The following is a 15,805-nucleotide window of genomic DNA, read 5'->3' as shown; positions in this document are numbered from 1 at the left end:
GAAAAACTACTGTCACAATCAACTTCCCTTTGCTATGTCAGTTATGCAACAGAGTGAGAAGAGTCATTGAGACAACGCTGTGTTCTGACGCGTAAAGAAGGAAATCAGACACAGTCACATGGACGGATTTGGTTTTTCTCTGAATTGTTGTTCCTCTCTGTGACCTTCGATGTGCTTCCTTCCGTGTTTGATAACAGCAAGTTGCTGTAATGCTCAACAAAATGATGATATTGATCCATTTTGGATGAACCGATGAGCTCTGACATCTAAAATTGGGCATTTCATATTTAATTAAGCTTATCAAAAGTAGTAAAGAAATCATGGAGCTCAATAGGGCAGTACTACTAGTTTCCAAGCAAACGTAACACGTCCCCTTTCAATACATTTTGTAGCGTATTGAATGCATGAACATTTATTTTTTTACTGCTTTAAAATAAACGACCCCGATTGTACCAATTGCTCTTGTGAAAGGGATGCCTGGAGTGCGAAACAAAGATGATGCTGTGAGTAGGGAAAAAATGATGGGTGGACTCATGCCCTGTCGATTACATAATCTCAATCATGGACTAATGAGACGAGGCCAAAGTAGGCCAGCTACTATTTAGCCTTCAATGCCACTTCACAATAAGTAAATGTTCAAGCGTTAACACTGTGACAGAAGTGAATGCACTCATCTGAGCGCAAATTTAGGATTTCTTTCAATGATGAAAACACATGACACGGGCCCGAACAAGGTGATGGCCTGCTTTGTTTGGCTATTTGTGTTCCGTTGTAAACAGTGTCAACAAAGTACTAGCTTTGCTGGAAACATTACATAACTGTGATTATTGGAAAGGCTGGTTATGTAACGACACGGAGATGAGTAAGTGGGTGCAGACATTCGCAAATTAATAATACAATTGATACTGGATACTATTTCGGCTATGTGATTACTAAAGGAAATTGAAATGAATGTGTTATGCAATAGTCCAATTTAAATATTGCATGACAAAATGTGAGCTAACAGTTTGCAAAAGCTATCATTCAATCGAAATATACTTGTATGCAGGTTTAATCTTTGTAATTTGAGTTGCCATAAATGGTACACAGGATCTCATTTTGTGCTTCTTCACTGAGAATGTAGCGTAATCAACCACAGTCCTCTGTTGGAGTATAAAATTGCTAGTGGCTGTATGAATTCTCAATACCATTAAATGGAAATAGAGGACCCTAAAATATAATTTTGTTTCCTGCTTCATCTGAAACAACACGTCCCGTTTCCAAACTGTACATTACGACACTCGCTTTGCTTTCTGGCCACGGTTGCTATGTTTCACTTCCTGGTCACGGTTGCTAAGGTAGCTTGTTGCTTCTGCGCTCCTCGCGACCCCACACGAGCAAGCTAATAGCAGAAAACATCATCGTATTAATTTTTTTTTGTGGGGTGTTGAAACAATGTCTTTTGTTTCGCGCAACCAGAAAGGCACAAACGGAACGTACACGTTCTCCAGTCGCCCCAGGCCTGTTGAAAACCGCTCCAAATACAGAGAAAAGCAGACCGAAAAGGCAGAAAAGTATGTTCGCTTCCAAAAATGCAAACTTTTACGCTCACTTTTGCTTTTGGTATTGCACTAGACTATAAAACAAGGTAAATGTAATAATAATAATATTGCAGTTCATATGAAATGCTATACTCAATTTGTCAATTTTGTGCTATTAGTCTGGGTTGTGACTTTTCAGTCTCTTATCGGTTCATGTCTATTGTCATACGAATACTGCTACTAATACTATTAGTTTTACAGGTTGCAGTTCTAATTCTGTCTCCACTGTTGTGTCTGTATTACATAACTGGTTTAATCAATTGAAATGTCTCTAAATACCTTTAAATGCTCTCTTTTTACCATATGAAACAGCACCATGGGTTAGACAATCGCGTGTCAAGCTGTTCATTTACACAGCGTCTCTCTTGTCAACAGGGCGCACAGCACTTATGGAAACATCATGTATGATCGTCGTGTCATTAGGGGAAACACTTACGCCCAACGCTTTCTATCAACTGTAGGTACAGAAATTATTTTTGGACTTAATTATGAAGCAAAGTTGCAGATAACAATTTTGATGTGGTTCTCAAATGATCACCAGAGCTTGTTTGGTGCTCATTTTTTCCAACCCTCCAGCCACGTGGATGAAAAAAAGAATTACAGCACAATTATGGAAAAGAACAGCCCACGGGCTCCGCCCGGCCCCTCCACAGTCTCTGAATAGCCCTTGCAGCCTTTATGAAAACAAAATAAACTGTGTGTGTGTGTCTGCAGTACAAATGAACAAGACCAATGACTGACCACTGTAGCATTAAAAAAACAACAACAACCATAAAATAGAACAAATCTAACTGATGTCTTCATGTTAGCAGCATTCTTATTTCCTGAGCACTGGAGGGAAGAGAGAAATTTGCCCTAGCAATGATTTTGCAACATTCTTATTGTCCTGTGCACAAGAACAGATGGTGCAGGAAGACCTCGCTGAAATGCAAAGACAGCAAGAGTTGAGGAGGAGAGCCATAGCTCAGAAAAACAAGACTAAGGAGCAACTACGATCGTCCACCCCGGAGGCCGTCCAAGGCAGAAAACACAATGTTGTCCAAACAGGTTTATTGTTTTCCTCTCGACTTTCGGGGCACGTTTGTCTGTGATTGCTCAGTCCATTATGAGTCAATGTTTCTGTTTTCTTTCAGAGCTTTATCTGGAAGAGTTGAGCTACAACATTGAGCTTTCACATATCGAATGCCAGACTGATCCACTCCTGGACAGACCTGCAACACCGCTTTTTATACCCGCCAAATCTGGCAAAGATGTTGCAACACAAATAGAGGACGGGGAGGTGGGCGCCCTGGAATTAAAAATGTCTTTGATTTTTTTTTTTATCCCCTTGTATGATATAAGGAAAATACTAATAATTGGTTCCAATGCATACTTAAAAACAGTTTTCAGTGATTGTCTTCCGCAGTTGTTCGACTTTGACAGAGAGGTGCAGCCCTTGCTGGAGGTCCTGATAGGCAAGACCATTGAGCAGTCTCTCTTTCAGAGCTTTATCTGGAAGAGTTGAGCTACAACATTGAGCTTTCACATATCGAATGCCAGACTGATCCACTCCTGGACAGACCTGCAACACCGCTTTTTATACCCGCCAAATCTGGCAAAGATGTTGCAACACAAATAGAGGACGGGGAGGTGGGCGCCCTGGAATTAAAAATGTCTTTGATTTTTTTTTTTTTATCCCCTTGTATGATATAAGGAAAATACTAATAATTGGTTCCAATGCATACTTAAAAACAGTTTTCAGTGATTGTCTTCCGCAGTTGTTCGACTTTGACAGAGAGGTGCAGCCCTTGCTGGAGGTCCTGATAGGCAAGACCATTGAGCAGTCTCTGCTGGAGGTGATGGAGGAGGAGGAGCTGGCCTGTCTAAGGGCACAGCAGAGGGCCTTCCAGGAGCTCCGCAACGCCGAGTTGGCTGAAGTGCAGCGGCTGCAGGAGCAGGAGAGACGCCACAGGGAGGAAAAGGTAGGCAAAACTGCCAGCAGAGGGTAGCGATATGCCATTTTTGATTCACTGTATACAGTATAGGAAGAAAGACTTCACTGTCAAGGTCTGTGGCGGCATTCAAGAATGGCTTTCAACCAGACAATCTGAAGCCCTATCCTGCCTCTTTTAGATCCCTCCCTACACCAACACACCTGATTCAAACAATCAGCTCATCAGCAAGCTCTGCAGAAGCCTGAAACGTTCACCATCAATGATCACATGGGACAGGCTCCATCTAATCCCTAATGAGGACAAACGCTGTAAAAAAAATGGCTGGCTGCTACAAGAGAATTTTTCTCTTTCTCCAGGAGCGCCGTATTGCGCAACAGAGGGAAGCACTGAGGATGGAAAAAGAGACTGTGGAGAAGATCGCAGCGCGGGCCTACACCCAGCAGTACTTGGCTGACCTTGTCCCAACCGTTTTTCAGTCCCTCAGGATCCACGGCTTCTTTTATGACCCCGTGGAGAAAGGTTGGGTGCCAAAGCAGTCATGAAGTCATACTTTGTGTTTGCTTCTTAAGGCGTGGGTTCGATGTGCTTCTGATTTTCAGATATCGAGACAAACTTCTTTCCTTGGCTGATGGCTGAGGTGAACAGCAAATTAGAAAAGAGAAATGCTGCAAGGCAGCTCTTGGACAGTAAGTTTGAAAGCGTCATCAGATGTTTGTTTTTTTTAACTAATTACCTAGCAACCCTTAAAATAATACACATACATAATGCCTTCTTTGTGTACGTGATTTACTGCTGTTGGTTGTTTATGTCAATTATAACTGTATGAGAGTAAAGGTAAGGCGTGAACAGCGTGTGTCACAGCTTCCGGTCCTTTGCAACTTTGTAGCGCTTACACTGCCACCTAGCGGATGTTTTCTAATGTCATGGATGAGTTGTGGGAAAACTTTTTGAATAATTTTACCTTTCTTGTCTATTTCAGCACTCATTCATGATGTGGCCCAGAAAAAACTGCCACTCTATACAAACTTGGAAACGCGGCCAGAGAAGTAGAGGCTTATATTTTAAAAACGGACTGAACTATTCTCACACATTTCTTTGTGTTTTGTTCAAAGTGCACTTTGATTTTGTTTGTAATTACTAATAGTAAACAGACAATTTGTCTCAGGCATGCCGTGTTTGTTCATCTAGCTCAGCCCAACTCGATGTTGACGACTCAGGATCGTGAATGTCGAAAGGGTTTAACATTTTCAATTCTTGGCTCTGAGTGTTTTTTTTAGCAAGTTGGGAAGGGAAAAATCAATTACTTGTGCTTTCATTCAAGGTTTCAGAGAGATTAGTCACGGGCAATGCATTCAAGTTCAGGCTAAGGGTACATATTCTCATGATTCAACTACGATTTTACTTTCTGCCAAAACACAGGACCGAGCACGGTTGTTATAGGCGTCTATTTTAATACCGTCGGCCGATTGGTCAGCACACCTCAATGCGTTGTCCGCCCACTAATACCGTCGGCCGATTGGTCAGCACACCTCAATGCCACCGACGCACATTTGTCGCACGCGTGTGGGCGGACAACGTGCACCTGCCCAGCTGAGACACTCATAAGTAAAAATTGCAGATCCGTCTTGTCCTCATAGACATTACTAATAAATGTACGATTCATTGTTCAGCGTACATTTTCATTATGCTCCCTGCTAAAATTGCACAATCGTACGCGCTCAAGAAATACCTTCATAAGGACACATCCAGGTCGCGCTACCTACCTATGTTGTGAATCAATACACGAAGCAGGCACTTGAATCATAAAAATACAAGATTGGATGTATAAATGTCTATCGTGAATCAATAAAAGTGAAAAGAATGACTGTGTCTTGCTCCGTGCTATAAACCCAACAAATCGCTGTCCAGTGACATCATACAGATATAATGACGTTTGAATGACGCAAGGTAACTTGTTCCTTTTTTTCCCGAGTATCGTTCGTAATAAAGAAGAAGAAAAGGTAAAGAAATGAGACAAAGATAGGCATGGATGTCTTGACCATGCCCATTGGGTGAGGCAGCCACATTGACGAAGATTTAAAATTCTTCAACTATAAACTACACATCTTCCTATATGTTTGGGGTTAAGTTCCACAATAAAAGTAGTATAGGCGGAGTAAGAATGCGGATCGTGAAAAGTTCTCCATCTGGTTAGCTGACAAAGATTCAATTTGTACATAAATATACTTATTGAATACTCACATATTCAATAATGGTTGAAAAAAATATATCCGATGAAGTCATTACACTTATTTTGAAATTCAATCTTTAGCATTTCCTGCGCTTCTTTTGCGTGGCTACTACTAACTTGTCAGTCGTGGGATTCGTTTAATGTTGACGATGACTGTCACCTGCAGGATCGCCAAGAGGCTCCCTTCCGACGTCTTGCATTAACACCCAAGTGCCGCTCAAACTAGTTTCTCCTCTTGTTCGTTCTCCACGAAGGTACCGTGACTACACGGGGTCCGATTAATATCATCTTCTCGGGCGAAAGGCGGCAAAAGGACACAAAATGCCGAAAGCGGTGAGTAACTACAGTGTTTTTAATTTACCTATTTATTTTTGCATTGAGTTCACCTGAGCGTAAAAAAACCCACCCATTTTCTGTATTTTGAGAAGGTTTATTTACTAATTCCCAAACATTTAATGTGGATGTTACACTAAAATTAAAACTATTAAACATAACATTGAACCACAATTAAAACCCAAGATTTTATTGATTATGATTATACTGACAATGGTTAAAAATTATCTTCATAATATTTAATCATATGCTCAGCCTGTGTTTCAGGGATTTCAATACATTTCTGTCTCGTTACTTCCATTCTTAACCAGATTTTTTTTTTTTAACGATTGAAACATTAAGGCGGAGTAACTAACAAGTTTCCATTTGAAGGCCAGCCACACAGTCACTTGTTTTCATTGCCATGGATGGGAGTGTCCCAATAGTCTTTGCAAATCTTAAATAGAATTCAAGCACACACAGTGAAGTCTGATCTCATGCGAATTTAATAGGATTGGTCGAAAACAAATTCTTTGCTTGCTTAAAAGTTCATATTGTTGTGTGGTGCATTATTTCAAATGTACAATTCCCTGCCAAACTCTCACTGGAGGTAAAAAAGCAAGCTAACGATGTTCTCCCGTGTTTTCTAACAGATCAGGTTTTGCTCTGAACTAGCTTGCCCCACCCCGGCCTGCTATTACACTCGGCACAGTCAAACATCACTTTGGAAACTCCTTGCTGGCATTTCGAGCGTCTTGTTTATTTTACTACATGGAAACTGGGCTATATACATAGTATTTCTATGAGGTAAATTCCATACATAGGAACGTGCAAACACTAAGTGAAAATGTTATATTTTGCCCAAAGTGCGCTTCATTATTCCCATTCAAAATGTTAAGAAGTGGCCGAGTGTTTTTACGTGTCAACAGGTTGTGGTCCTGGCTATAATGCGTCTTGTTGCTTTGTTTAGAATGGCCTTCGTTTTTTTTTTTTTTTTTTTTTGTGCGCGTTGCTATGGAAGTGAGAACAGAAACAAGTCAGTTTGTCTTCCATGATACTGTATCGTTAACTTTGGAAGGCGTCATGATACCTATGCGGATTTTGGAATGCTTTATGGTCAAAATGGAGCCTCATGATGAAGGCGTCTGATTGCGACACACCACTGGAAATATAAATCATGTCACGGTTTTACAACTTTGATGATGCACATAGTGACACTGTAATTTTAATGGTTGGAATTTGAATGGCATGCCTTCCACTGGTTCTCCTTTGGAATTAGTGTTGTTACAAAAGCCAAAGAAAAAGCACAGCAGTGCAGAATGAATCCTTTTATGCTCGTTGAAATGAAGTTTGGAGTAACCGTTTTTTCCTTCTCGGTTAAAATCAAAATGCCACACTTCAGTATTTCTTTATTTATTTTGTCCCAAATAAAACAACCCCCCCCCCAAAAAATAAACAATCCTTCGGTTCACCGAGAAGTGTATTTATCGAAGTTTGCCATTGTATTGCATGATAATAAGTCAACCTATAACACACACCAAAAAACTTTTGAGGACGTTTGCCACGCATGTGACTCCCCATCGCAAAATACTTCTTTAAATGTTGAAGCGCACGCCCTGATGAATGCATTGTAACTTATTGACATTTGAACGAGCTGATTGTTAGTCACGTTCCACCCAAGCGCAGCTCTGAAAATGATGTCGGGTGAAGAACGTCAAGCCACGCGCTGACCCTTGCAACTGAGCATTTTTTGGGGTTAGGACAAATCTGACCTTTCACCTGAATATCGGGTCAGAGATTTGAAGACCTACGCCCACTTCTATTTTCTTTACCGTTTCCGAATGGCCTCGGTTAATCATGACTTCCCGTTGGGCGACCTGCTCCGAGATCACATATCACTCACTGTCGTTTTTCACCGTCTTGGCCGGCATTCACATTTTCCATTGGCCGATGTGTGTGTGCGTGTGTGTGTATGTTTTTCTAACTTCTCCCGCCAGTAAATGCTGTAAATGCAAATACAGCAGCTCGCTTTCTATGTATGAGCCGTTCTCCCCTTCATTACAGCGTGCGTCTTGCTTGAGTCGGGTGTTGGGGGTGGGGGGGGCAAGTTTTTGCTCCCTCAAGACCGCAGCAACAGACTCAAGCTCAAAGGGTTCTTTGTCAGGCCGTGGAGTCAAAGCTGTGTTTCACCGCCGTTTTGCCTCCTCGCCGTGACTCAAAATCGGGAGATAAAGTTCTGCCTGAATGAGAGCGTTCCAAGTCGTGTGTGTGCGCGCTTGAAGAGCTCCATCACATTAGGCAAAAGTTTCCCATGCAAACTTCTCTCGAATCATCCCTGGCGGCATTATGCGCTAAAACCGCGCACCGTTTGGACCGCCACTCCCCCGCAGTCTCCCAGGTAACATGATGATGAGACGCTGCGATTGGATTTGGCCTCCCGGCAAAAATCAAAGCCAGTTAATAAGTGGATTGGAAGCAGGCGGGTCACCGCTTCGGCCTACGCGTGTCCATTCCGCCGCTTCCGATGGACTGGCGATGAAAGATGCCAAAGCGTTCTGTTCTCGGCTTCGTTACGGCCTTCGCAGGTCACGTCGCATCTTTTGTATCCGTTTCATTGAGTGGTAATAAGCACGGTCAACAATGTTTTCATCCTCGTTTTCATGTACTGCATTATTAAATGCTCTGGATGGGGATTTGATGACGTTTGTGTGTGTGTGTGTGCCTCCCACAGGTCAATATTAACGTCAACGCCTTGGACTCGGAGCTGGAGTTTGCAGTTTTGTCAAGCGCTTACGGCAAGGTTGTGTTTGATCAGGTATGCCACACACCATCTCCGCTTTAAGTATCGAATGCATGACTCATTCTTGGAAATCCACCGAAATTCCTGTCAGGAAACTCCACCCACTCCCTGTTTTGGAAATTAAAATGTGAACAGTATCGTTTTTGACCAGGGACTCGTTGATCAGATGTTTATCGGCCGCTGATGCCGTTATCGTCGCGGTGATCTCGTGTTGTGTGGCGCCGTACCTCTGAATCGAATTCATCATCTTACGTGTGGCTCACCATGTCGTCATCGAGAATGCCGAATTCGAAGCAAGAATGAAAAAGATTTTCATTTGCGCGCTGGACAAGCGGGATTGAATGCTGGCGTACGAGCCTTTGGCGTCAAGCGAACGACTGCGCTCCAATGCGGCTTTTATTTGGTGTCAAAACATATTTTATGTCACCGATGGTCCGCAAAGGGTTGAACTTTTTAGGTTGAGATCCCGCAGGCTCCAGCTGAGATTTGTTATGAAGGTCGAACTCGTTTGGTGCCGTGTGACAGCACCGGGGGAAGAAAGGCATTGTTTTAGGCGCTTCCTGTCAAACTCGTTTTTCAATAGCTTGCGTAGCCAAATGCTATATATGTTGTGGTTGCATGTCAGCGGACCAAGCCTACATCTCATCTTTGTGTTCATTAAATCCAATCCCATCCAAGCATAATGGGACCAAACCGAGCGACAGCCATTCTCCACATTTTTGCGACAATTTGAGGCAGCTGTTTGGTTAGTCTGCAGAGATTTTTAAATTTTTTTTTTTTTTTTTGCATCAGTTATAATGGAGGAACAGGGTTTTTGGTTGTTTGTTATTCTGGTTTCTTGGGGTTTCTCGGGACTTGGATTTTGTTTTTCCAACAACACCTTTTTTGCCGAGTTAGCATGAACATCAAGCTGACCAAACGGCACCGTTCACCGGCTAGCTGACAGCCAACGTGTAAAATGGCCGACGCTATCGACGGCTCAATCCTTTCGTCATATCCACGAAGCACAGTGACAGAACCGCAAAGATTAAAACGAACGGCGGTATGATAAACAATGATTTAAAAACTGCCATTTGGAGTTATCTCTGGATTCTACAGAGAAATATGATTGTTGAACATTTCAAGTTTACATTGGCGAAAAGTCATTCAAAAAAATATTCCTGTAAATTCAATGGAGGTCTGTTTAGTTTTTTTCTGCCATGTCACAGCCATTTAAAATGTTTTTTTTCATTTATTTTATTTTTTTTTAAACAGCGTGGCGGCCCTCTGCCCTTCTTACTCTCATATCAATGATTTACACTAAATGCTTGGTTGAGCTTTGAGCAACGATGGCAGATTAGTGCATCTGATATGCGGCGTAGGTGCCCCTCGACACGGATAAGCAGCCCGATGCGGTCTCAACAGCAAACAGTCTGCTGAGCACCACCCGTAAGCTTTTTTGTTTTCCCAGAGAGAGTGGCGGGCCTTTGCTGTCAGCGCGGATCAGCGACTTAGAAAATAGCATCTGTCATAGCAAAGATAAGCGCCTGCCGCTCCCCTACACGCCCTCCGGCTCATCTCATTTCGTCTTGAGCTTGCTCGTCGCTCGTCCCAACTCATCAACGTGCCTCCTCGAGCTCATTTGCATTTTGAGATGCGGTGATTTGCGCTGAGGAGCATCTTGACGTGAATTTGACAGGTGCCACTGGCAATTTCTGACGGGTGTTCGTTCGCTTTGCACGCCGACGAAGGGTGTCGCCCAACCCGCAAGGGTTCCACTTGCTTTTTTAGACATGCAACAGAAAAGATTTGCTTCTGCCACTTATCTGTCTGAACTCATTTCCGCCACTTGTATCTCGTTCTTTCAACCAAAGGTGAGGATAGACTTTGCCTTTTGGCTCAGCTACTTCTTCACCACGACAGACCGATACAAAGTCCCGTCCACCTCCCGCTCCATCGCGCCCTCCTTCGTGACCAAGACCCCGAAATCGTTCAGCTCTGTCCTCCACTCGGGTTTACGGCAACCTTCTCGAGAACCAAGATGCGTTCGGCATCCAGTGAAGTTGCGGCAAAATCCATGTGCGGCGAAATGTTACTCTGCCAGACTTTAGCCTCCGGATTTACATCAGGATTGTTGGGCTAATCTTTTAACCAGAACTGGTGCAATTTTAAGAATGTTAATCCTCAATCTTAATGAATCGAATGACGTCGCTGACCTTACTTCACTGCCTTGACCGCTGCAATCGACAACCAGAATTATGACACTAAAATGAAATACGGTCTTGTTTTATACAGCTGCCGTATTGGCGCTCATTAAATTGTGCAAGTGGACTTAATGTTGTTGGCAGGTCCCTAATGGCAGCTTCTAAGTCAATGAAACTTTTTTTTTCCCTCTCGAGAGCTTTATTAGGGCTCCGTGTGGTGGTTTGTGACCGTGAAAGGGCTTGTTGTGTTATGTTTCAGGTGGAATGAAGAGCTTTCATTTCAGTGTTTGGTGGTGAACTAAATACCATCCTTAAGCACCGTTTCCTCAGTCGAAACCGTTCCAAACCGCCCCCTTCAGCGTGTTCAGTATTTTCTTTTGCGGCGCCACAAAGAGTTTGGTTTCAATGGACAACTCGCTTTGAGGCTCATTTTAGGCCGGAGGTTGCGCTGGACTGTCTTTGTGACGATACGCACCTCACCCAGGCCACAGGGAAGATGGCTGTGATGCTTTGCAAAAAAAAAAAAAAAAAAATGAAGTGAACACAGAATCACATCATAGTTTCTAATCTTGATCTGATCTGTGTCTTGTCATACTGGCCGGATGGTGTTTTGTTTTCAAGAATGGTTGCCCTCAGAGTCAAAGATGAAAATAGCCAATAAAATGTTGGACAGAGAGCATTCCCCTTCGGCAGGAATCTTATCGGGAGGCGGCCGGAGGGTTACCAGTTTGATACGCACTTCTGAAAGATCAACTTTGCTCTAATCAGCTTCAGTTATCTGCTATTTTTAATCCTCTGTAATACTAATTATATTACTCCATTGTTCTTTTTAAAATGTTAATCCAATTTTTTCTTCTTGTGTGCTTTTTATCCGTAGGTGGTGAAAACAGTCGGCTTACGCGAGCTCTGGTACTTTGGACTCCAGTATATCGACGCAAAAGACTTTTTAGCATGGCTCAAAATGGAAAAAAAGGTGAGATGGGATTTGAAGCGCACTCACAAGACGGTCTGGATTTTGCAACACGCCAAATCAAAATACAGTCACACGATAGAAGAATGCATTCCCTCATGGGCACAGTTGGCTCGGTGAGGCAATGTTTTCTTCTTAGTCAATCTGGAGCATAATACACAATACGTGCGGCCCATATATATTCTCTTTTGTGGTCAGCGTCTCCCCTCCTCCGAGAAAATAGAGATGTGTGTCACGGCTCTTTTTGGTTTCTGTGTATACTTGTTGCGTAAGGGTATATTGTGTGTTCAGCTGGAGTGTTCAACTCTGCTTGAACCAGAGCTACTTTTCTGTTGTATGGTCAACACCGCTAAATTCCATGCCACCAGATTCCCGGAGTGGCTCGTAATCCCGTCTAATCTGTAAATCAGATGAATGAAGTCTGGCGCATGATGGAAGTAATGGGAACAAACGCGACAGATTTTTTTTGGGCGTTTCTTTTCTTTGATTTTATTTTGAACCAACCGTATCCTTTTGCAATATCTTTAGTCACAACACATATGGACAAACGTGAGTCGATTTGTTTGCAGCACTTTTAAGACAAGGTAGAAGGAATCTCATGATTGAAATATGTTGTTTTGTGTGTTCCTCCTTTTCAGGTGGTACAACAGGATGTGAGGAAGGAGAACCCGCTGCACTTTAATTTTCGGGCCAAGTATTTTCCCGAGGAGGTCAACGAGGAGCTGATTCAGGAGATCACGCAGAAGCTTTTCTTCCTGCAAGTCAAAGACAGCATCCTGAGCGACCAGGTGTACTGCCCGCCCGAAACGGCCGTGCTGCTGGCGTCCTACTCGGTTCAAGCCAAGTATGGCGACTACGACAAGGACTCGCACCCGCCGGGATATCTCCTTTCCGAACGGCTGCTGCCCCGCAGGTGAGGTCGGGGAAAAGTCTGAAGCCGTTTGCAGGTGATATGACATTTATTTATACGCGGTCCTCCGAAAAAAAAAAAAAAATGCACACACAGCCAGTAGGTCACTCTTCTGGTTAAACCTGCCCCGAAGGAAACGATGCTGTCCTCCCTGGCAACCAGAGTAACAAAAGAGAAAGGTCACGTATGAATCATGGTTTCTGTGCTGGTTCCGAGTTTCTGAGTAAGCACCCGTGAAACTGGGCTGAGGTCGAATCGTGAAGAGGCCGGTGTCATAAGCGGAGGGCGGCGGTGGGTACCATCACCGAAGGGAAAGTAGCTTCAAACATCCCGTTGAAGAAGCCGTGTCGGGATATTGATGATGTAAAGGACTCACGCAGCTGTTACATCATCCTCCCAAACTATTTCTTCAAGGTTTGAGAGCAATTACCGAATGCGGTAAATGAAACTATGAGCTGACTAGGCAGGTTAATAAGCAGAAACGAATCTGCAGACACGTACCTTTGCGGCTGACCGCTTCCTTCTGCATCGACGCTTTACGGCGATCCATTTGAACAAAGCGGGTTTACTCAAAAGTATCAATCTGCGATATTCTCAACCTATTTCTTATGTCTTTCCACGCCATCTTGTTGGACAGAGTTTTGGATCAGCACAAGTTATCGCAAGAGCAGTGGGAGGAGCGCATTCAGGTGTGGCACGAGGAGCACCGCGGGATGCTGAAGTGAGTCTGCGCGTCGCCGACGTGCGAACCGTCGTACGCGATGCCACCGCGCGCGCTCAACTTGATGGGGTGCTTCCAGGGAGGACGCCATGTTGGAGTATCTGAAGATCGCGCAGGACCTGGAGATGTATGGCGTCAACTACTTTGACATCAAGAATAAGAAGGGAACGCTGCTGTGGCTCGGAGTGGATGCTTTGGGACTGAACATTTATGAGAAGGATGACAAGTAAGCTCACTTGGTCATCTGTTCTGATGTCCAAAGCAGACATAACATTGGTGTTTTTTAAAAAAAAAATCTTTTAGAGACTGTGCAAAAATGCTCAGCCAATTAGCATCGCACATCAAACTTGTAATCGATCGCAACACCTATTGAAAGAGTGACAAGTGGTCGCTGCGCTTTTTGGTGTGTAACGTACTAAACACGGACCACAGGAAGCACATGAAAAAAAGCGTTGTCCCGGGAGATTAGATCCCGAGCGGTATTAGCGATGTGTAAAACTGAAAAACACTTTTTGCTGACACTCCCGCTTGCCTTGACTGCAATTTCATCGAATCTACGCGACAACATTTAAACAAACGAGCCGTGATGGGCCACGGAGCTTGTTTTGCGAACAACCTTGCTATCGACAAGAGCAAAGCCTCTCCTCTGCGGTGACCTCTGCCGTCACCACGGTGACGCCAACTGGTTTTTCAAGCCGCGCGGCACTTAAGAATGCGAGGCCAACCTACACCAGCGGCTCTGCAATGAGGGCGGCTGGCCCGCAAAGCAGAGCTGAGGCATTGTGTCGCCTTGCGTGCTGAATTCAACGTGTTCTCCTTCAATCGCGCGTTCCATTTAACGCCGGACGCTTTACAAGTACAGCTTGTAGCTTGACGTAAGCTAATTTCTCCTGATGGTTTATGATTTGATTTTTTTACCTCTTGGCTCTCTATATAAATACAGTTGAGTTGAGTTGGCTCAAGAGATAAATTGATGAGTTCCTAAGCCGCAGTTTTTTCGACGCAAAGATTCGTCACGGCTCTCCGAAACGACATCCACATTGTTGCCTCAATTCCACAAGCGTGTGTCAGCGGGAGTCATGAAGTGAAATTCCAGTTTAGGCGGTGCACTTTCAAGCGCGAGTTTCGCCACGAGGTGCATGTTGGTCTTTATTACAGCGCAGCGATTGTTGTGCCCTGCTGTGTCCTGTCAAGTGAGAAACATTAGCGAGCCACACCTTGAAATAATCCCTCATACCTGGGACAGTGGATTCTCTATTTTTTATTTTTATTGAGAAGTCAGCAGGAGGGGGGATTTTCTGTCGCGGACCGATTGACGTGTTGTCAAATTTGTTGCTCGCTGTGACACTTTGATGTGTTTTGCTCCATCAGACTGACGCCAAAAATCGGCTTCCCCTGGAGCGAAATAAAAAATGTTTCCTTCAATGACAAAAAGTTCACCATCAAGCCCATCGACAAAAGATCACCGGTGAGTCAGTCTTCTGCTCTTTGAGCCGCACTGACGACTTTTACACGTGTTGATATTAAAAATGGTACGAAAAGTGAATCCCCGTGTTGAGTTTGTTACGCGGCAATTTTGTGGGTCGCTGCACGTTCCACAGGTGTTCCGTTCATGCTGTGCTGAAAAAAACCCCCAAAAAATTACAATTTATTATTTTCTTGACTCTTCTTTCCTTCAGGACTTTGTGTTCTATTCCCCGAGGCTACGCGTCAACAAGTCCATCCTGCAGCTGTGCATGGGCAACCACGAGCTCTACATGAACCGACGCAAACCGGACTCCATCGAGGTGCAGCAGATGAAGACGCAGGCCAGAGAGGAGAAAGTGCAGAGACTTAAGGAGAAGTATGTCGAAGCCGGGCAAAGAGCATGCGATGTCATTTCTTAATGCGTTGGACCACATCCATCCGTCGAGCGCTTGTCCGAATTATAGAGCCGCTCCCTGCTGACTTTGGGCCAGAGGTGGGGTACACGCGAGCCAATGGCAGGGCGCGAAAAACGTTTGGCGAAAACCTGAAATGCGTCGGGCCCAACCTAGTGGCTTTGGGTTTAGCTCCTGAATATAATGATGATTAAATGTAATTATAGAGGTTTATGAAGTGATTATATGAGCCCAAGTTTTCACCTCTTGCTCAACAGCATGGCCCCTAAAAATGTTATTTGATCC

The 15,805-nt window shown here is 43.9% G+C and overlaps 2 protein-coding genes across 2 annotated transcripts in view; both read left to right on the top strand.

Annotated features, from left to right (window-relative positions):
- The first annotated feature begins 35 nt into the window (after nt 1–35).
- Nucleotides 36–4,682, top strand: rsph3 (radial spoke head 3). Its single transcript, XM_019857861.1, has 8 exons — nt 36–1,553; nt 1,956–2,037; nt 2,483–2,627; nt 2,714–2,859; nt 3,338–3,541; nt 3,871–4,033; nt 4,114–4,200; nt 4,494–4,682. The coding sequence occupies exons 1-8, from the start codon at nt 1,435–1,437 to the stop codon at nt 4,562–4,564; spliced, it is 1,017 nt and encodes a 338-aa protein (XP_019713420.1). The 5' UTR covers nt 36–1,434; the 3' UTR covers nt 4,565–4,682.
- A 1,256-nt stretch (nt 4,683–5,938) lies between these two features.
- Nucleotides 5,939–15,805, top strand: part of ezrb (ezrin b) — a 13,697-nt gene continuing 3,830 nt past the window's right edge. Inside the window, exons 1-8 of the mRNA XM_019857860.1 lie at nt 5,939–6,077; nt 8,788–8,871; nt 11,917–12,012; nt 12,648–12,922; nt 13,557–13,640; nt 13,720–13,866; nt 15,012–15,108; nt 15,320–15,483. Coding sequence (XP_019713419.1) covers nt 6,066–6,077; nt 8,788–8,871; nt 11,917–12,012; nt 12,648–12,922; nt 13,557–13,640; nt 13,720–13,866; nt 15,012–15,108; nt 15,320–15,483 — 959 coding nt within the window. The 5' untranslated portion in view covers nt 5,939–6,065. The remainder of the gene's footprint in view (nt 6,078–8,787; nt 8,872–11,916; nt 12,013–12,647; nt 12,923–13,556; nt 13,641–13,719; nt 13,867–15,011; nt 15,109–15,319; nt 15,484–15,805) is intronic.

The sequence above is a fragment of the Hippocampus comes genome, unplaced genomic scaffold, assembly GCF_001891065.2.
Source record: "Hippocampus comes isolate QL1 unplaced genomic scaffold, H_comes_QL1_v1.1 scaffold154, whole genome shotgun sequence".
Classification (NCBI taxonomy): Eukaryota; Metazoa; Chordata; class Actinopteri; order Syngnathiformes; family Syngnathidae; genus Hippocampus; species Hippocampus comes.
This window is presented reverse-complemented; position numbering and strand designations above follow the sequence as displayed.